This window comes from Hypomesus transpacificus, chromosome 24, assembly GCF_021917145.1.
Source record: "Hypomesus transpacificus isolate Combined female chromosome 24, fHypTra1, whole genome shotgun sequence".
Classification (NCBI taxonomy): domain Eukaryota; kingdom Metazoa; phylum Chordata; class Actinopteri; order Osmeriformes; family Osmeridae; genus Hypomesus; species Hypomesus transpacificus.
This window is the reverse complement of record NC_061083.1, coordinates 3,534,517-3,555,393: the sequence shown is the minus strand read 5'-3', so window position 1 is coordinate 3,555,393 and position 20,877 is coordinate 3,534,517. Positions and strand designations below refer to the sequence as shown.

Genomic DNA, 20,877 nt, shown 5'->3' with positions numbered 1-20,877 from the left:
CGTGTCTGTGCAGGTTTGGGACCAGTCATCAGTGTGAAAACCTGCCACGGCCCTTAAGAGGCTGAGGAGAGGGAGGGACCCTCACTGGGGGGTGTCCCATGATGCTCCTGGCTTTGCCACCTAGGCTGACCGGCCAATCAAAAGCAAGTCTGCGTCACCGCCTGTACATAGTGCAATCTCAACTCATCCATCACACAGGACAGACAGTACAGTTGCACTTGGGGAAGTTTCCAAGACAATCTTCGTTTTTCCAATGTGTGTTTATGGGAAAATCCTAAGGAAGGTATGGTCTAACAGAGCATTAATAGCAGGGACTAACTATATGGATCTATGGATCGTGGGTAAAATCTTTATAGTATAATCAAAGTTGTAAATATATTGTTGTTCCAGTTTTTATAGTTAAAGGGAAAGGTCGGCAGGGAAAGCCAAGTCTATTTTTTTTAAGAAAGTGTTTCTAAATGATGTTGCAGGGAGTCTAATGATGTTACAGGGAGAGATTCTACAATCAACATTTCACTAGTTCAGATATTATAGCTTTTCTATGGCTGGAGAATCATGCCAACATTAATTCACCCATGCACAAACAGGAACTGAAAGGGGTTCCAGTGCACATGGCCATGTCACTTTGCACTTCAGATTTGATGTGAACAGGATTCCAAACTCCATAATTTCGACATGACCAGTCTTCTTTTTGGATCAACTTTCTATGGTCCGCTCGACTAAATGGACTTTAATATCCAACTGCATAAGATTGCTTAATAACAATACATGTCTGAACGTACTTTGTAAGACAATAATAATGATACCAATGTTTTGCTACAAGTGTTTCTTTGGTGTTTCAGTATACCTAAGATGACAAAGCTTTGCCTCTGATGGGAAGGCCAGTCGGCCTAAACCCGATGCTAGCTTGCTCTGGTCTGCTGCTGCGCACGGTCCTGTTCTTACTTCTGTGCAGTGAAACTATGAAGTCCAGTACTTGTCAGGGTATGTCACTATCTATTATCGCTTCCTTTATAATCGGTGAGAAAATCTCTATTCGGGGGAAAAAAAACATCAAAGAGCAAGAGCATGAGTAACGTTGTGAAGCCACTTGTCGCTTTTTGCGGGGCAAACTGATTGTGTTTATCTGTCATGTATTCACTTGAATTTGCGTTCAATGAGTATACATCGATGTGAGACGAGAACTCAGAACATTTTCTTGATTTAAAAAAATGTAGACAAACATTAAACATGATTGAGCTTCTCTGGGTCAAGATGTTTTTTTTTTTCATCATAGTAAAAAAAACTATATAGTGTACAGTTTGTGGGTTTTAGTTCAACACATCATTTGCAAAAATATGTTCCTTCTGGCAAATGACAAGCGCAAGTTGTTTTTAAAATGTTCCTTTTAATTCTACAACAATGTAATGCTCTGCAAGTAAATTCAACAAAAAAATAAACTAAACAAGGAGCACTTGTTGATACAAGAAAACGCAATATACAGCTAAAAAGTCCTCTTCAACAGGTGCAAAATTAGAAGGTTAAAAGTGCTCGTCAAACAAATCAAGGAGAATAAGAAGAGTAATCCCTTTGTGAGACCTGTTTAAGAACTGCTTAGCACCAGTCCACACACACACCCCCACATACACACACCCAGACACCAATATTCATAAAACACAAACGCACATGCTCAAACACGCACACAATTACTGGGCCAATGCAGTGAAGCCTCCTACAGGACAGTATGAGAAGAATAACATCAGCAAGGAGAATTTTAACAAAAAGTAACTGTTCCCCCCAAAAAAGCTAATTATTCCAAAACCCAAAATGTAAAGGGATTCTCCAGTCAACAATGGCGACTCTTTCCCATCCCCTCCCTGTTTGACCTCCAAACCATCACACCCACCATCACATTCATGCTCCCCCCCACAGCCACAACACATCCAAACCAAAACCACGCCAATCCCCTCACAGGACTGGGAGTCCACAGTTCATATGAGTGACAGAATTCAAATACAGAAAAGAATGTTGGACTTTCATATTCAGCTTTATTTCGATGTACTTGTGTGGCAGTGTCTACTTTGATAGATGTAATGTACTGTGTAAATTGTAAAAATGATCATGATTAATCACTTTCCTTTAAAATTCACATTCATGGATTGTTGGATCGACAAGACTGGCGTCACTCTTCAGTGATGGTGGAGCAGTCCTGGGCCTGACCTCTCACCCTCGACTGTGATGTCACAGCAGGCCAGCTACCACCCTATACTCCTAAAGGGACTCGGGCCCAGATCTTGTTTGGTGTTTCAGAAGCAGAGGTTCACCCACTTCCAACTGTCAAACATACAAGCTAAATGCTATATGGTCAGGCTAAAGACAGGGATTACCGTTCCCGCGTAGCTGTCTGTGTCGTAGCTAAATACAGTGGCTCTAAATTATAGACGCGTGAATCTGAGTCTAAGTGAATCCTTTGAGTTTAGTGTAGGCCTACTGCTAGGATAACAAAAAATATTGATTAGTAATCAAAGATTGGCAGTCTTGATCAATCTTGAACGTAGTCTAGGCTTTTATGTTGTACCTTTAACACTTCAGCTGACTGCTTGTAAAACACAAATTCTGAAAAGTCCGAAGGCCATTCTTGATGATGCAAATCTGCAATGCAATAATCGATCAACCACTACAAGCGCGGTGAGCATCTGTCTCTGTGCGTGTACGAATATGTTTGTATGTGTCCATGGTAGAGGTAGTGTGTGCGTGTTTGTCAATGGAGTGTGTGTGAGAGAGGGTAAAGGATGTCAGTTTGGGTTCAGCTTGCTTGTTTTGGACCACTGTTATTTAAGTGCATAGGCATCTTATTGACAAGGGCCTTGTCTTACTTGCCCTTCAGAGCAGTTACTAATAAACACTGATTATCCTGTGGCAAGTGAATTGTCCCAATTTGAACAACAATTCGACATATGTAAATAAATAACGAAAAAAAAAAACGGATAGCATTTAAAAGGGGAAAAACCACTGCAGCATTAAAACAGGACAACCTGCTCCCCTTAAAAAATATATCCACACCTGTGATCTCAATAGGATGTAAATATAGTTATTTCTCTGCGATCAACAACGAAACAAGAAAAGATACAACCCAAAAAAAAAACGTTTTGGTGACTAATTTAGTGAGCCACTATTCAAGGATTCTATACATCTTTTTAAATGCTATATACTTATCTGAATATATTATTTAATTTCTTTATTCATTTATTTTACAAATTGTTTTGTCTGCGAGGATGTCGGTGAAGGGGCCTTTGGGCAAGGGAGGGCGTCTTTGGGAGATTGAAGAACACGTTTTCTACGGAGCAGGCTAAGCTAACAAGCCAACAGCGCCCTCTAGTGTCACTTGTGGTTCAACACCAGCGCTGAAGTAAACATCTCGGTATGATATTCAATCCTTCTCGGTCAGCACATACATCAGAGGTGAGGCATTGGGTTAACATGTGGGTCACGGACATGTGTCATAACATTTATATTTCAATAACATCAACCTCCCCCCCCCCCTCCCCTTTCCAAATTTGAATGTTATGCTCGACAAAATCGGTGTAGAATCGAAGCTATCCCCGTTCTCGACTGTAAACTTAGTCCGAGTGTTAACTGTAGAGAGTTAATATGTCCCATAATGACTGGATAACAACCATTGCATCACCTCTGACTGAAACCTTAGATATTACGGACCGAACAAACATGATGAAATGTACAGACGGTGGCGGGGCAAGTGCAGGCTTGGCAGGGGGTAGTCTTGATTCGGACTGAAGGACTCTCCCTGGCAGAAGCCTCCTCCAGCTCTCGGATGGGAACTGGCAAGGCGTCCTGGAGCGCGGAAAGAAAACGCCAGCTGACACTAAGTCCACTTGTTCAGCCTCTCGCTTAGCGTTTGCATCTGGGAAGAGCCAAATGGTAAGACTAGCCAGGAGAAGACGATCATCTGAGTGCCGTTTTAAACCCCCCCGCACTCTTGAGATCTCAGACGCCTCTAGGGTCTCCTCTGTTCCCGGCCGCCGTCTGATGAAGGAGCGACGACTCCTCGTTACCAAAACGTCTCTCCTGAACTCAAACGATCATAAATGGAAACGTCAACTCGACACGACGGTACACGGGATTTATAAGGAGGGGGGGGGGGGGGGGGGGGGGGGGGGGGAGAATCTCTGTAATATGTTGTAATGAGTCTTGTCTTGTAGATGTCCCTCTCGTGTCTGCCTGGCCAGAGCAGCCCGTCAGCCCAGCGCTCCTCCTGGGCCTCCGGTACAGTCACACCTCCCCGCAGTTCTGTCCCACCTTGTCCATTACCTCCCGTGCATATCCACCATTCAAAAGTCTTTCTGCGACACGGTAAACCTGCCAACGACCAACAGCCGCCACTGTATATATATATATGTATATAGATGAAAATCCTCATTTGCAGAACACGCGCGCGCGTACATGGGACATTCTGTTGCTCCCCAGCAGTGTGTGTGTGTGTGTGTGTGTGTATATAAGGGGTGGGGGGGCTCTGCTCCAGTCCAGGAGGGGTCAGGCTTAGTCGGAGCTGGCTGGGATGGGCGTCTCCAGCTCTAGCTCCACGGGAGCGGCGGTGAGCTGGAGGTTCCCGAAGCAGGTCTTGCACACGCGGCTGGGCTCAAACAGCTGCTGGCTTGGCACGGGGATCTTCTGGTCGCAGCAGCTGGCACAGAACACATTCCCACAGTTCCTGTAGGGGAAGACAGCGAGGCAGCCTGTTCAGGTGGAGAACCTTTGAGTCGAATGCTGGGGTGGGGGGGGGGGGGGAGGTGAGTTGGGGGAGGGGGGCACCGTTTAACAACCCGGTGTAAACAATATCCAATTGCACAGGATTTTATTATTCACAGAGGTGGGGAAAATGACGCTCCAGGACAGAATCAGATCGTACCTAACCCCACCTGTTAACCCCCCTGCATTCGACCAAGCAGGTAAGTAAATAACTGTGTCCACCACACACACAATGTCAGGTTAGCGATGACATCATGCTCAAACAGGAGGTACAGTAGGCCCCATGCTTCCGCACGCACAACGCCAGATTGTGCACGTAACTGTATGCGACTGTCCTCGGGGAAGCTGAACATACACCATAGCCCTCAGAGTGCTAGAAAACCCAACCAATTAAATTCACCATGGAACATTAGTCCACCCTTGTCACGTACAGTAGGTCTGAGGGAACCCATTGAATGCTGGGGGGGAAGGAGGGGGGGGGGGGGGGGCTTTGCCCTGGGGTACAGTCTGGTGAGGTACACTAGCTCTTGGTGTGGTGGGGGGGAAACGAGTTAGTCATTGATTGGAATGTTCCAGGTGGGAAAACATGAGGTAGTGCAGGGTAGGTCCTGACACTCTTACTAGCAAACACCTTGTTTACTTATGCTGTTGACTGCTCTAAGCAGCTTACTGCCCTACATACAGGATCACAAGTCTTCCATACTAAGATCACCTGTCTTACTCCCATTCTAAGATCACCTGTCTTACTCCCATTCTAAGATCACCTGTCTCACTCCCATACTAGGAGCACCTGTCTTACTCCTATACTCGGAGCACCTGTCTTACTCCTATACTCGGAGCACCTGTCTTACTCCTATACTAGGAGTACCTGTCTTACTCCTATACTAGGAGTACCTGTATGGCTTACAGCCATTGTAAGTTGCTGCATGTTAATAGTCATTCTGTCACTCATCATGCTTACACATTCCACAGGACAGATGCCCTGTGAGGGCCATCTCTGACAGCTGGGGGGTGCTGGCAGGGGGTGCTGGAGGGAAGGGGGGTGGGGGGGAGGGTGCTGGAGGGGTGGGGGTTAGGAGGATGATGTCAACGAAGTAGCGATGCAGGGTTAATAGGGAGGAGGGGGATAGTGAGAGGGAGGGGGAGGAGGAGGAGGGAGGAGGAGGGGGGGGGGACAGTGGAGTCATATCTCACCAGGCCTCTTGGACAGGCTCTCTGCCACTGTGGAGGAGAGGGGGTAGAGAATGGACAAGAACAGCCATCAGAGACTGACCCGGACCAGGTGTCATCTGGGCTATCCTATCCCATAATAACTGACCATCTCACCCCAAGATTCAGCTTTAATATCACATCAATCCCTTTGAATTCTCATACTGCATATATGTTCATTGTGATTCCCTTCAAAACCCTTATTTATTTATTTTTGTTCCCTTAAAACATATCTTTCATTGGCTCCAGACTACATACCAACAAATACAGCATAACAACCAATTTTGGGGGGAGATATTTCACAATGTGGCCATTGTGTTACTTTTTGGAATGAGACCAAAATTAAGCGAGCACAATTACAGACGCTATCTCTTAACTGGATGATGACTGTAAACATTGCCCAAATTTGCCCTTTGGTACAGATGCTGTCAATCTTATGAGCAGCCAAGCCTCTGAAACTAACGTGGCAGAGTGCCAGGGAGGAGGGCTGAAGGCCCCGAGGGGAGAGGAAGCAGGGAGGACAGAAACAATATGAGGAAATGAGAAAGGCAGAGAGGAAATGCTCCCATCTGACCGACAGGCAGAAAGCACCCTTGGGGGACAGATATTGCCTTTCGTGAGAGCTCGAGGACAGGGATAGGCATTAAATGAACAGGAATGTGTTGTGGAAGATAGCTCTGCCTAGAAGTGGCGAGAGTTAAAAGACAAGTTCCATTGTCGTTTATCCAATCTGCCCAGAGAGGTCTAAAAGTGAAGGAGCTCAATGATAGGGGTGGTGCGTGGAAACTTGCAGGCCCAAGCACACCGTGAGACAGCTCTCCACGAAAGAAGCATTGACAGGAAATGAAACGATGACCCAACCAGCTCTCAACAAAGCAAGAGGTCTATGTGTGTCTAAAGGGGGGGCAAAGCCTGATTCCAGCTAGCCTGCGAGTAGGGATGGAAGCCTGTGTTGTTTACCTGCAGTGATGTTTCCTGGCAGCCAGCCAGAACCTACTCTCACACCCGTAGCACTGGGCTGCCAAATGGTCCGGGTACCAGCGGGTCACCTGCAAACAGCAGCCACATCTCAGTACCTCGCTCAGCCCCAAGCTGCCACTAACTCTCTGGTCCTCTTTGTCTGTTAGCCCCCCCCCCCCTCCGACCCCCCCCCCTGCCCGGCAGCTCACCTCAGCATCCTGCTTGTCCACCTGCTCCCAGCTGGCCTCGGAGAACAGCTCGGTGCTGCATCGCGACATGCAGTTGGGGTCCATGCTGTACTCTGAGTCCGTCATCGAGGTCTGAGGGAAGGGAGAGAGGGAGGGAGAGAGAGAGGTCAAGTTAGCCTGTCGCTGAAAAACAGTTTGCGTTTGTTTGACTGAGCGTCGGAGGCCCGTACCAGCTCGTCCCCCATGTCTCCGTTGAGGCGCGGGGAGCCGCCGTGCTGCTGGCTCTCCAGGCGGCTCCACAGCTCCTGCACCTGCCTCCTCAGGGTCTCCACCTCCATCTGGTGGCCCGCCTCGATCTGCCGCAGCCGCTGCTGGATGACGTCCGTGTGCAGGGTGAGCCCGTCGTCGTCCAGGAGGCTACGCCCTCCGGCCGCCTGCTCGGGGCTGGAGGCCGGGCGTCCCAGCAGGGCGTGGAGGCAGCGGTGCTGGGAGCCCCGGGGGTGGGGGGTCAGCGAGCCGCAGCTGGCCTGGGACACCTGCCTGCTGAGGGGGGCGCGCTCCCCGTTCGACCGGGCCCAGTGGGGCTCGCCGTCCAGGCTGCCGCCGTTGCACAGGCTGTGCTCGGCGCTGGCCGACTGGAAGGCACTAAGGGAGGGCCGCTTGCCGCCGCTGCCGCCGCCTCCGTTTAAAGTCCTGGAGGCCCACGGCTCGGCCTCAGTCAGTCTGTTCTCTCTCCTGGGGCAGGCCGGCTGGTTCCTGCCCTCGGCGCAGGGCTCTGGGGTGGGGCTGGCGGGGACCTGGGGTGGGGATGGGGGCCGGATGCAGGCTTCTTCAGTTAAAGTCTCTGTGGAGCTTTCCATGAGGGAGGGCCTCTTATCAGGGGGGTCCAGTGGCTCTGGGAGGGCGGTGCTGGAGTCGGGGTCTGTGCAGGGGTTCTCTCCCGCCTCTGGTTCTTCCGGTGTCCTCTCTCCAAAGCCGTTGGTCATAGTCCTGTGGGCGTCGGGGGCTGGCTGGGCTGTGCTGGGCGGACTGGAGCTGGCGTCGGTCTCCTCTGGGTCGGTGCTGTTCTCCAGGACCCGCTCCGCCGGCTCCTGGGCTTGCGCAGCGGTCTCCTCCTTCTCTTCTGGGCATGCAGGGGGCTGGGGAGGATTGGCCGGGGGCACGGGGGGCTCCCCTGGGGAGGACGTGCCATCCTCTCGATGGTGACCATTACTGAGAGGCTCTGCTGCCGGAGCCTCAACACCATTAACTTTAGCATATTTATCAGTCTCAATAACGTTGGCATTAGCCTCCTTCTCTCCTCCATTAGCGATGCTAACAGCCTGGGCTCGGGCGGCGCTGGCCTCTTCCTTGGTGGCCTCGTCGAGGATGTTCACCATCTGACCCTCGGCCACTCCCCCCACCACGGAAAGCTCCGCCTCCTCAGCGGACTCTGCGGCCGCAGGCTCCGCCCCCTGCTCAGCCCCCTGCCTCGCCTCCGTCTGCGGCCCTGGAGGGCCTTCCTCCTCCGGGGCGGCTGGCACCGCGGCCGGAGGCCCCGCGCCGGGCTGGCTGCAAGCCCGGCCCTCCTGCTCCTGGGCCCCCTCAGGCCCCACAGCCATGTTGACCTCCAGGGAGCGCCGGTGGTCCTGCCACTTCTCGTTCAGGCTTGGGTCACTGGAGCGCCGGTTCGGGGCAGGGCTAGTCCCCAACTCACACGCGCTGGGAAGGTTGTCAAAAGAGCGGGTTTTCGGACGTCTTTCGGGTCAGTATGTGATGGAGGGGGGGAAGGGGGGAGAAGAATTTTGCTGGTTAGCACATGGAAATTGCCCTTTCATCGCAAAACAATGAACCTTTGAGTCTTTGAGGCCTTATGATTGAGGCTGTGGCACGTGCACATAATCAGTTAATCATTCCAGAATGTTCAGGCTCAAAAGATGCATATCCATGAATGTGAAATATGGGGCAAAGCATGGTTCATGTGATTGAGAAGATGATAAAGGATTAACCTTACAACCCACTGTTATCCCTGCAGCTCCTGCATCAAGACAGGACTAATAGAATCCAAAGAACATGCAAAACATTGTTGATGATGTCATCTGTTTAGCCCTAGGAGAGCAGAGCGGTGTTGTCGCCCAGGCGACGGAGGGGGCCCCTGGGCGTGTGTCTTACATCCTCAAGTGAGATGATCAGTGAGAGGCTCACCTGCCCAGAGGTGCATCCTCGGGGTTGGCACCTGGCACGGGGTAGGGCGCGCATGAGTCGTCCGAGGGGGTGGTGGGGGAGGAGCTAGGCAGGTAGACCGCGGTCCACAGCATCAGGTTACGCACGTGACAAACTGGGTGGAGCACCTTGGAGGAGGACCCGGTTGAAGCCACAAGATCCCAAGAAGAGAGAACAAGACAATGGGAGAACTAAAAGTTTGTAGGGCAAACGATAACACAAAAGACCACAGAAATGTAGCTTTATGGGATCATAAATCTGACTCTAAAACCATCAACAATCCAATAAACATGGGGGAAATATTCCCCCAGGGGGCGTTCTCTATTTACTGGTCTCTCTACTGTACAGTACACAAGGCGTGGAGGAATGTTGTAGTCTAAAAACAAGGCGTAAACGTACGGTTTCGGAGTGGGAGGAGTAGAGCATGTTCCTCAAGGCGCGGTAGGCTGGTCGCAGCAGAGACCACACGGAGCACGTCCTCTCCCGGACATGCCGGTCCTCCCTCTCTTTCCCACTGTTGCACAGGAACGTGCCGAACAGACAGGAGTAGGAGTGCTGCACCAGTTTTACCTGCACACGCACACGGGAATGCAGAAAGACAGACGTGTTTGAACTTGCTAAAACCTACAGTATCATGCGCTCACAGACAGTCAAACTTAACCCTTGTGCTACATTATTTGTACTGATGCAAATACAAAGACTCAATATGTACACTGACCAGGAAGGCCTCGTTAAACTCAAAGGAGCATGGGAACTGCCTCTGCAGCTGGTGCACACAGTCCAGCCACTGCAAGAAGACCGGGCAGCGCTCGTTCAAGTCCTCCGAGTTGTCCCCGTGACCACAGCGGTCTGCAAACTTGTGACCAAAGTCCAGCCACTCGGTCTCCACCAGCACCTGGAAACCCTGGACAAATAATTACATGTTAGATTACCACATGACAAATGTGTGACCCCTCCTTCTTTCCCTGAGCCCCCTCCCCCTTTCCCTGAGCCCCCTCCCCCTTTCCCTGAGCCCCCTCCCCTTTCTACCTGTGGCTCCTCCCCCTGGCCCAGTGGCTCCTCCCTCCTCACTAAATTTCAGGAAATTTTCGGCTGCCTCGCCGGCCGGCTAGTACAAGGCACAAAAATGAAATCTACAGAATTTTTTGTAAAAAGGCCCTGGCCCTGGCTTCCTGGACTGGATAACCTTTTGGATCATAGTTGGGAACCACCGGGGGGGGAGATTGCCCCCCCCCCTGCCTCGTGTATCCGGGGCGGCTCCAGACAACCGTGGGTGACAACTCAACCCGCCCATGGGTGAGGATTCGAACCGGCGATGTGTGAACTCCAAGTACCCAGTGACCCATCTCTGTTCACGCCCTTAACCGCCACACCACGGAAGCCCTTCGCAGAGGAGTACTTTCTCCGGGCGTTCTTGACATGCATTTCAATGGCAATCTGCGATTTAAAATTTGGCAGTGCCAGCAGCAGCCACCTGGATTCAAACCATCAACCTCATGTTTGCGAGGCTGCGTCCCTCTCCTATGAGCCATTGGGACTGGTAGGATAACCACAGTGTTCTCGGGTACTTGGCTCTGCGAACATGTGATGGATTTAAAAATGTGAACACCGCTTCCCTGGAATCAAACCTATACCCTTCCCTGTCCTATGAGCCATTGGGACTGTTAAGATATGATCACTGCTATTGGGTATTTCACTTAATGGGGAAGGCACTTCCAACTCTAAAACTTGTTGAATAAAGTCAAAGCAAACTGGATGGGAATTGAACCCAGGTCCACAATTTACATGGTATACACTCTTAACCAGTGAGCTACCATGATTCTAAAAAGACATACCAACTTTTAAAATACATCTTTCAAGTAAAATGGGCTGTTCCTAAGGATAGATTTTCTTTCTACAATAAGGAAAAGCATTGCCCTGGTGGCCCAATGGATAAACAAACACACAACCTACTGGCAGAAGCCTAAAGTATGGTGGCCTGGGGTCAAATCCCTGCTCAGGTGGGTTTTACCACATTGTCAAATAACAGATAAAGAAGCTGAGAAGCTATCTATTAAAATAAAGTGAGCTTTCTTTAGGGATACACGATGTGTGAAGTTCTGATAAGAAAATGTGGCCGATAAATTATGGATTATATCCGCCTGTTGAACCAGGTTGAAATCTGATCGAAGAAACATGTTTTATCAACTGTATTTGTTTGCCTTTTGTTTTTGTAATCACACTCAGGCTTTGTATTTATCGGCATGTATCGGTTATCGGCCGATACATGTAAGAGTAATTGGTTATCGGCCAACATTTCCATATCCGTGCATCCTTAGCTTTCTTCAAGACTAATTTCAACATAGCAGACAATGTCTGCTTTATTTGGTACAGATCAGTGAAGACAGATGAGGAAAGGGGAGATGAGGAAATGCAGGAAACGGGAACCTTCCAGAAAGTAATAGCAACGTAAGAACAATAAAAAAGGAAAAAAACACACAACAAAACCGGCACTTGGTTCTTTACTGTTAGTATTCAACTTCAAGTTGATGCACATAGCGTAAGCGACAGATCCCCAGCCCTCGGGCCAAACCACAGCCCACCTCGATGGTGCGGTAGTAGGGATCCAGCAGCAGCTTGGACAGGGCGGTGATCTGGGGCGTGCGGTCCCAGCCGTCGGAACAGTGCACCAGGACGGGCCGGCGGTCGCGGTCCACGGCGTTCACCACCAGCAGGGCTGCCTTCAGCAGCAGGGACAGGTGCTGCAGCCACTTGGTGCTCTCCAGAGCCGACAGCCAGCTGCCATGGAGAGACACAAAGTCACGCGACGCTCTCCCTTAGTCACACAGTCACAACGTGTCTGGACCCAGAGCACTCACACACACTCCTCAGTGTTTATGTGTGTGTGTGTGTGTGTCTGGTCTAAGGTGCCAGAGCCCTCTTACATGTATTGTCTTAATGGATATCACAAAAGTTGCAGATTCAAGTAAATATTAAAAGCTGTTTCGAGTGATTCCTTCTTTTCTTTGCCCTACTCACATTGCCTTTGACCCCTGTTTGGAGAAGCTGGACCTCTTATTATTTCAGAGTACTTCAAACAATGTGCTCTTGATTCCATGAGGAGTCAGCATGATTCAATTACAAATTACCCGGTGGAATCTGTGAGCGCAGTTGGAAAGATATCTCTACGTTTGGGGTTGGCAAGCTTTCAAAAATCACACCCAGATGTGGAGCCAAGGCCATAACACAGCTGGGATTGCCAGTTATTCCAGTTACTGCTCAGTCACTCCAGCACAGCAGACTCCTGCATGCCTGCTATTAACCAGGACCAGAGCAGGTCCCACTGTGGACAGGACTGACTGACTGTGACTGACTGACTGACTGACTGACTGACTGTGACTGACTGACTGACTGTGACTGACTGACTGTCTTTCTTGTTGGCTGGCTGACTGCCAGAACTTACTTGGCTGGGTCAGGCATCTGGGTGCAGAGAAAGCGCAGAGACTGGAAGCTCTTGCGTATGGAGTGGATGTTGGCCATGCCCATGAACACCACCTCACAGTTGGGGTAGTACTCTGGAGAGAGAACAAGGAGGGAGGGAGTCAGCCGAACAACAACAAACCCCTGGACGGGGACGGGGGCAACTTCCTGACGGAGCCACGCTAGGCCATACAGGAGTGAGAGGTGGGCAGTCTTACCTGGGCACTCACAACCCCCACCCTTGGCCCGGTTGGCCACGGCGGCGGCGTAGGAGCGAGCGTCCAGGATGAGCAGCTTGTGGGGCTGGATCGCCAGCGTCTCCACCTCCGAGCTGTTGGTCAAGGAGGACTCTGCACAGGCAGAAGAAGAGAATCCCCTTTAATCTATATAGGTCAACCCAAATTGAATCTTGAGAATGAGTCCGATGGATGGTCAGATAATCGTGTCGACGTAGTCGTTCACGTTAAACCTTTACAAACACTTTAAAGTGTTTCACAGAAACACAGTGAAACTCTTCCCCCCTGACGTGTCCCAACAAGCCGTGCATCCCAACCGCGTGTCCGGCGGCAAAACCAACAAGATAGCACGGGGGTGTTGGTGCGGCAGGACTAACCGAAGTCCGTGTCGCCCAGGTCCGTGCCGTTGGTGTAGGAGCCGTTGGTCAGGTGTTTGTGGCCGCCGCCCTCCACCGTGGCCGGCGTCACGGCGCAGGCCTTGGCAATGGACTGGACCAGGTGCTCGTCGTCGGCGTTCCTCCAGCCCCACCAGCTGACCTCCGGCTGGCCACAGCGGGCAATCACAGCCCCTGTGCTCTGGTGCCTGGAGGGGGGACGAGGCACGGGACAGTCAGCAGCCAGACAACAACAGGCTCCACTGTATCAGTGCATAAACAGATCTTATTTTTTGAAGTTATTCGTTCTTTTTTGGGGGGGGGGGGGGAGTGGGGGGGGGGGGGGGGGGGGGGTTCTACGAGCTGTTAGACCGACCTGTACACCACAGCAGGGAATCTCTTCCAGGAGCGGAAGGCTGCCACGTTCTCCAGCTCCTTGTCAGTGATCCAGGCGGGGACCAGGAGCTGCTGAGGGTAACCGGCACACAGCCTGACGACGCCAGGGGACAAACGAGCACGTGGGGGGGTTAGACAAGGAGATGAGGGCTGCAGGCGTGAGTGATGCCTTGAACTAAAGCCTCTGTCCCACCGACACCGAATCCATGGGTCACAGCCCTTATCTGTGGAAATCCTTCTCTGCGTTGAAGGACATTCGCACAACCACGCTCTGTATTGCACACGTAGGATTAACTGTGCGGGGCGTGCCAACCCCGCAGCGAGGAGAAAGGCACAATTATGATCACAGCAGTGCTCTTGTCAGGCTTCTGGGCTAATCAGATGGAGCAGGGAACTGTGTGCTGGTACCTGAACTTGCTGTTAATGTCAGATATCCTCCAGGCGTTATGAGTGTCGAAGCCCATCCTCTCCACCTCGTTCTTGAACCAGGAGGTCACGTGCTCCCCTAAAAGGCAGAGGACACGATGGCGGATGGTGAGATAACGCCGGGGGGGGGGGGGGGGGGGGGGGGGGGGGGGCGGAAGAAAAACAGCCCCGTCTGCCAAACGGCGCGGCGGGGGTCAGAGGTCGCTGCGGTTCCTGACCTGGTCGGCACTGTTCCCCGTGCTGCTCCTTCTCCCCGGCATACACGTCCACACACCAGGCGTGGAAGGCGAAGGAGAACAGGTCCTCCAGGCGGGAGGGGGGGTGCACCACCAAAGCCAGGCGCTTCAGCCACTCCTGGCACTGCTCGAACGCTGAGAACTGGCACCTGGGGGGGGGGGGGGGGGGGCGACAGGAGCATCGACGTCACGCCACCAATCCAAAACAAATACGTGCATGCGCACCAATACGAGTGCTTCTGAAAATAGGCCTGTGGAGAGGAAGTGTTGTGTTTTTGTGTGTTTGTGTTTTGTCGCGTGCCGCCGGTCGTACCTGACGACTTTACAGTCCTTGCAGGTGACGTGGAGCTGGAACATGTCGCGGCATTCCGCGCTCTCGATGAGCTGGAGGGGAACCTGTGGCGGGGGAGGACAGAGGGCGCTGAGGCGTGCGACCAGGCGGCTCGCACCCGAGCCACAATGTCCGCCTTGGCTTCTCACAGCGAAACAGTGCGGCGTGTGCTTCAAACTGGCCTTGCCGTGGGAACATCCTCACACCAGCACACAGCCAATCACATGCCGTCAATGCCAGTTTTCAGTCTTCACTGTTGTTGTCTGAGCATGAAGCCAGTCAGGAACGCGTGTATTAGAGGCGTTGACTCATCCTCTCCTTAGTTTACCCTACTGTATATACATGCCTGCAGGTCCCTATTACCCTATAGTTAGCATGACAACCTCTCATCTGATCTATGCAAATACACTTGCAGCTGTTTCCGGCTCTTAACCACATGAATTTGGAGTAGATTTTGTATACGGGCATACTTAAATACATGTCCTCTACAATGTGTTACGGGTGTTTCAAAAGCAAAACAGGAGCACAAACACAAAACACACTCCGGTCTGCGGTGACAGTTTAGACAGCAGTGTGACTGTTTGATGTGTTTTTCACACTCGGACTGAAGCCATGCAGGATGGGCAGGCAGCGACCAGTCGGTCAGCACACACGCAGTTGCCGTGTCGACCAGCCCAGCCTGTGGTTGTCACGCCGTGCAGAGGCTACCGGGTACTTACTGACACCTCACAACAACAATTCTGATATCCGACACAAAACAGAGAGGGGACCATGAAAGAAACAAAAGAAGAGGGGGAGGGGGGGGGGATGGGACATGGGGTTAAAGCGGTGTGAATCTGCTGCCACCTCACATTCCTGCCCTTCTAACACCCCTGCCGTCCTCTTTGAATTCCTGCTCTCTAATCTACAGCGCCAATCTGCCCGCTGCCAAAATTCCTCGTATGCTTGTTAAGGGCCTCGTCGCGCCCCCCTCCCTCCCTCCCCCCCCCCCCTCCCTCCCCCCCCTCCCCTCAGCACCTCCCACCCCACTGGCAGACCTGCGGCGGCTGAGGCGGCGGCATGTGATGCAGACGCCTCGCAGTGCCGTCCAGATATGTGAAAGGACAAAATCACACTGTTTCCAGGGAGTGGAAATGGACGCCTGAACCTAGATGTAGTCTATTACCCACACGCGTCACGCGCACACAGTGGAAAACTATAAGGTGTGGAGCGGCTTGTATCGACTTAGATCTAATAGTCCAAGAATGTTGTGCGACTGGTCTATTTTCCTCTGAAATGTTCTTGATTCATATACCTGCAGAAGAAAACCTTTCCTGAGTATTACATGGATAAGCCAGTGCAACACTTCAACAACAGTACATCCAAACTGCAAATTCAATTTGGAGCAAAAACAGAACGAGATGAGCTACAACTATACAGCAGCCCTCTCTTTCATTAAAAGGGAAGTTCTAGTCTAACTGAGAAGACAAGAGTAATGGGGATGTGTAGCAAAGAACCAACCGCGGGTTACAACAGCCGGTCTCTCTGTGTGTCTGTGTGCGTGTGTGTGAAAAGGGCGGAAGTGTTGCGCATCCCCGACGGAATCGTTGCAACCATGGCAACGGTCGAGTGGAAAAGGGGAAAGCTGAACGACCGAGTGCAAGAAGAGAGCGGCTGAGTGGAGTCACGCGGCCACTACTGCCAACGACTATCTATCACCAGGACCGGCCCTCCATGCCCTCTGCAGACAGCTTGGGCCAGCACAAACCCCAGGAACACTGAGGAGCTGCGGGCCTCATTCATACATGAAAGGCCCCCCGGCTGACAAAGACTGGAGGGTGGCTGGTGGGGGTTTGAGAGACTACGGTACGAGAGAAGCTGTCGAAGGCTTTTTGTTCGTGAACGTTGTGTGTTTTATAAAACGTTCCTTTTCAGAGATCTCTGAAAGGTGACGGTGACAGGTTTGTGGTGACGTCGGCACTTACATTGACGACGGACTCTTTGAACTTGATGTGGAGCCGGTAGGTGGACAGGGAGATGACGGCGTTCTCGGCTCTGCCCACGTACAGCGTGGACTCCCCGTGCAGCTCGGAATAGGGCACCTGGCACGGTGGGAGAGGAGATGGGAGTCAGAGATACCGTTTACGACGGGGGGGGGGACCGGGCCTCATAAAGCCAGCCTTGTGTAACTGGAACAGTGCATCGTCTGGAGGACTGGGGCACGTTGGCCAACTCGACGACTACTTGTGCATGTGTGGCACGTGTAGATGGTGTTGTGGTAACTGTGGTGGCTCTCGGTGCTGGGCAGGCTGCTGCACTCACCTGTAGGTCTTCCTCCTCCAGAACAGGGGACTTCTTGGGGAAGATCTGATTGGCCTGGATGCACTCCAAGCTCTGCTGCCCCTCCTCCTCCTGCGAGCGAAGAGTCAGTGAGAAAGAAAAAAAGATGAAGTTGGGTGTCACCAACTCGTGGCTCTAGTTTTATGACTTCGCAAAGCTTTTTACAGGCATTTCCATACACGGTCAGTTCACAAAGTCAAACACACCCAAACACCATCCACAAACAGCTTATTTTTCTACAACTGAACTACACAGAACATACAGTACGAAATACAACTGTATTTGAAAAGGGTAGGGCTTTTGGATCCAACTGGTGTGCTCAATCATCATGAAGTGTTCTTAATCATCCGTGTACACTCTCCCAGTCATCTCCACCTACACACACACCAGCCTGCAGTCTACCACAGAGCCCTTCTTCATGTCCACCATGAGACCATGTCTGTGTCCTCCAGGCTTGCACACCAACCACACTCAAGCACAAACTATCATAAGTCATCTATTTACGCCTGCGCGTCTTAAATAAATTACAGGTCTATATTTAATTTCGGAGGGCCTATTGAATTATGGTCGCCTTTGATTTCAACTGGGCTACGTTTGCCAACTGTCTTCCTTAGTGGCAGGCGTGAGGGTACGTTGCGTAATACACCACTATGTAATGTGTTTAAAAAAGAAAAATGTCATGAAGACATTTCTTAGATGATGAGAGATCTTTTCTTAACTTTCTCCCAATGCTTGGTCTTTATAAATTTGAACAGGCCCTCAAGCCCAGAGCACAGTCTATGATTGGGCGAGCCCAGGGGACAGTCTGTGATTGGGCGAACCCAGGGGACAGTCTGTGATTGGTCGAGCCCAGAGCATGACACTGCAGGCTCACACACAGAGAAAGATCAGGCTGGTCCACAGAGATGACAGATAAAAGACCGGGACAGCAGATCCTGCTAGCTCAGCGCCACCACCCTCTGTGAGCCAAGCTGACATGGAGAGTTGGCATGCCTGGAGCAACACTGCTGGGGCCAGCCAGGGAGAGGCAACTAGACCTCAAACACACACATACACACACACACATACACACAACCTGGTTTATGATTGATTTAGAACGTAACTGCTATCACGTAATATTTCTCCATATCATTCTCCCGCTGAAATGCCTCCAGTCTAAATAAAAAAACGAACTGCACCGACAGCAGTTTGTGTGGAACTTTGACACTGTGGACGTCAGACATGAACGCCCCCTGCTACAGACAGCTGATTGACGGGTAAAAATCAATGGAGAGTTTCCGATTCGGCACACAGCACACAGGACAAGTTGCTGTAATTGTTGTCATTCAAGTAAATAGGGCCTTGATGAAAACCCACATTACCATGGCCCCAGTGAAGGAGTGTGGGTCACTGGAGAAGGAACACAGGTCTTCCTCACTGGAGCCAAACCTCTGCCTGCCAGAGAAGGAACGAAAGGAAGCAAAGATAAATAACTATGTTAATAACATACCCCCGTAACATTAAATTCCCCCCCCCCCCCTCACCCAAGAACAATCCATTCGCATTGCAACAAAACAGGAAAACTTGGTTGAACCTATATCATCCAAAAGGTTGATGTGTTCACTTCAAATCTCTTATCAACCCTCACAATATTGATGAAAGGTATCATTACAGACTAAAGATGTTTCCCCAAAAATGTGAACCAATTGAAACTGGAGAACAGGGTGGTTCGACACCAAGACCTACCAATCACAAGAAGCTGGAGAGGGGGTGTTATCCTGATGATCCTGTTGTGGTCGTACCGGTTACAGCAAGGGCATGTAAATCTGCAGAAAAGAAAAAGAAAGCATGGCATGAACAAAATAGTTTCACCTGCAAACTCTAAACATGGCAAACAGGACACGCTGTTCACTTCACCTTTCAATCTACAATAGGCCTTTTCATTCGCTGGGAAATACAGCTAGCTTGGTGGTTACAGAAGGCTGGAAGTCAGGTGAAAGACACCACTTAAATACATTGGTGAAATGGAAAAGTGCATTAGAGCAACTTGGGTCTTGAGGCACACATCCAACAGTCAACTAAACAATCAATCAAACCAAATTGCCATGAACTCAAAACATAGAATACCAGATTAAAACGATAGTCTTTTCAGATACAGACTAGTCTCTGTTTTTTCTCTTCCAATTGACTTAGAGATGCAGCGGTAAGAGCAAATATCCTGACTTGAAAGGGCATGTCTCCATAAACTGAGTTAGAATCATCTGCGAGATTTGGATGAAGGCCATGTGAACAGTTCCCAACACATGCAAATATGAACTATTATAAGCCATTGAACATGAACATGCAAACATATATATATATAAAGAGGCTGAAACCAGATCACTGCTGTGAATAAAGGGCTCTGGACTTCACACACCAGGGGATTTTAAGATGCCATTGGTTTCCTTAGCTGTGCGCAGACCAAATAATAGTCCTCATATCCTGAAAGCCCCTTTAGATTGAAGAAAAATGCAGTCTTGGGGGGTTATCACTCATTCACCTAACCAGGCACCCACATCACTGCTGACACTGACTGATAAAGCATATCTATGACATGCACTCCTGTAAGCTGCGTGCGCTGACCCACGGTTGTGTTTACTCCAGCTGGCTCATGACCCACAGCTCCGTCTGGCTGTATTCAGAGTCACACAGCCAGCACAGTCTAAGCCCCTTACAGCCTCAGTCCTGTCCCGTGACAACCATGCATCTGAACCTGCAGCACTTGACAAACCCTGTATGCAATAATATGGCTTAATACGTCTCTTGAAACAGCCCTGTTCAATGCAATCACTGGGTCCATGGAGACGCCTCAAGATTAGAGCTGAAGAATGAAACACGTAAAAATTAAATCACTAAAGTGTCCTTTAAACTTACTTGCAAGACAGCAAACCATTTACCGCAACCGACTTGTTCACCGGGCTTTTTAAGTCTTTACGACTTTATAAAGAGAATTGCTTGTGTATTGCACAAAGGTCAATAATATACGGCGCTAGCTAACTACGATTACAGCCTTAAACGAAAGTTGTTGTTAGTTTGTTACAGTGTAGTAGCCAAGTTCGCTAGCGAAAGTTTGCCTATAACCCATTGACTCGACTATAAGGTTACAGTACCTAACACCAGATATCAAGATAGCTGACTATCAATCTACTTTAGTCATCGTTTACTTAACGTTAGTTAACAGGCTAGTCAATCGAAACAATGCCACTAGCTAATACTACACTAGACTGGAGAACTGGCTCAGTTAGCTAGCCTACAGTACCCATATAGACAACCTAACGAAAGCTAGTTAGCTAGCTTCTTCTCGTTGTTGATATTAATGTTACTGTATGGCGTGCAAGGCACAATTTGCATAATGAATACGTTGTAGCGGGTGTAACTAGCTTTCTTCTTCTGAACTTGCTAATTAGCAAGCGATGGGTGTCGCTAACTAGCTTATAGAGTTCTGGCATTTTCAAGTGACAGAGAGCTAGTGCTAAGCTAACCAGACTAGCTTGAACTGTTTTTGTTGTTGTTATGAGATGGAGGGCGGACCCCAAACGGAGGCCTCTGCTATGTCAAAATACACCGAAGCAGGGAGACAACCGGTGGACTCACCGACAGGGAAGGAATGAGAATCTAAAAGCCAACGATTCGGTCGATAATCCGTGCACAAAGATTGCGATAAATTAGCCTTAAATGAAAAAACATTAGTCATATCCGAGGCCAGTTTCAATTCGTCCGGTTATAGAGCCGAGTCGCCATCGCCGCAAATCTCCAACCCAATATTACTGCGTGACG

The 20,877-nt window shown here is 50.3% G+C and overlaps 2 protein-coding genes across 4 annotated transcripts in view; one reads left to right on the top strand and one right to left on the bottom strand.

The window, feature by feature from the left end:
- The window catches only part of LOC124486457 (citron rho-interacting kinase), a 27,608-nt gene extending 24,629 nt beyond the window's left edge, over window positions 1–2,979 (top strand). The window contains exon 41 of the mRNA XM_047048046.1: window positions 14–2,979. Within this exon, the coding sequence (XP_046904002.1) occupies window positions 14–37 (24 nt within the window). The 3' untranslated portion in view covers window positions 38–2,979. The remainder of the gene's footprint in view (window positions 1–13) is intronic.
- Window positions 2,528–20,877, bottom strand: mtmr3 (myotubularin related protein 3). Of its 3 annotated transcripts, XM_047048047.1 has the most exons (21): window positions 20,695–20,877; window positions 18,808–18,887; window positions 18,444–18,516; window positions 17,065–17,154; window positions 16,728–16,844; window positions 14,746–14,828; window positions 14,415–14,581; window positions 14,179–14,275; window positions 13,751–13,864; window positions 13,378–13,583; window positions 12,983–13,114; window positions 12,748–12,859; window positions 11,888–12,083; window positions 10,024–10,209; window positions 9,705–9,875; window positions 9,288–9,433; window positions 7,334–8,840; window positions 7,125–7,235; window positions 6,916–7,004; window positions 5,941–5,967; window positions 2,528–4,708 (listed from the first exon to the last, which is right to left on the bottom strand). In XM_047048047.1, exons 3-21 carry the CDS (start codon window positions 18,444–18,446, stop codon window positions 4,537–4,539), a joined length of 3,726 nt encoding a protein of 1,241 aa, XP_046904003.1. In that variant the 5' UTR covers window positions 18,447–18,516; window positions 18,808–18,887; window positions 20,695–20,877; the 3' UTR covers window positions 2,528–4,536. The 3 variants fall into 3 exon arrangements, with proteins under 3 accessions (XP_046904003.1, XP_046904004.1, XP_046904006.1); XM_047048048.1 differs by lacking the exon at window positions 5,941–5,967; XM_047048050.1 differs by lacking the exons at window positions 5,941–5,967; window positions 6,916–7,004 and having other exon boundaries at window positions 4,547–4,708.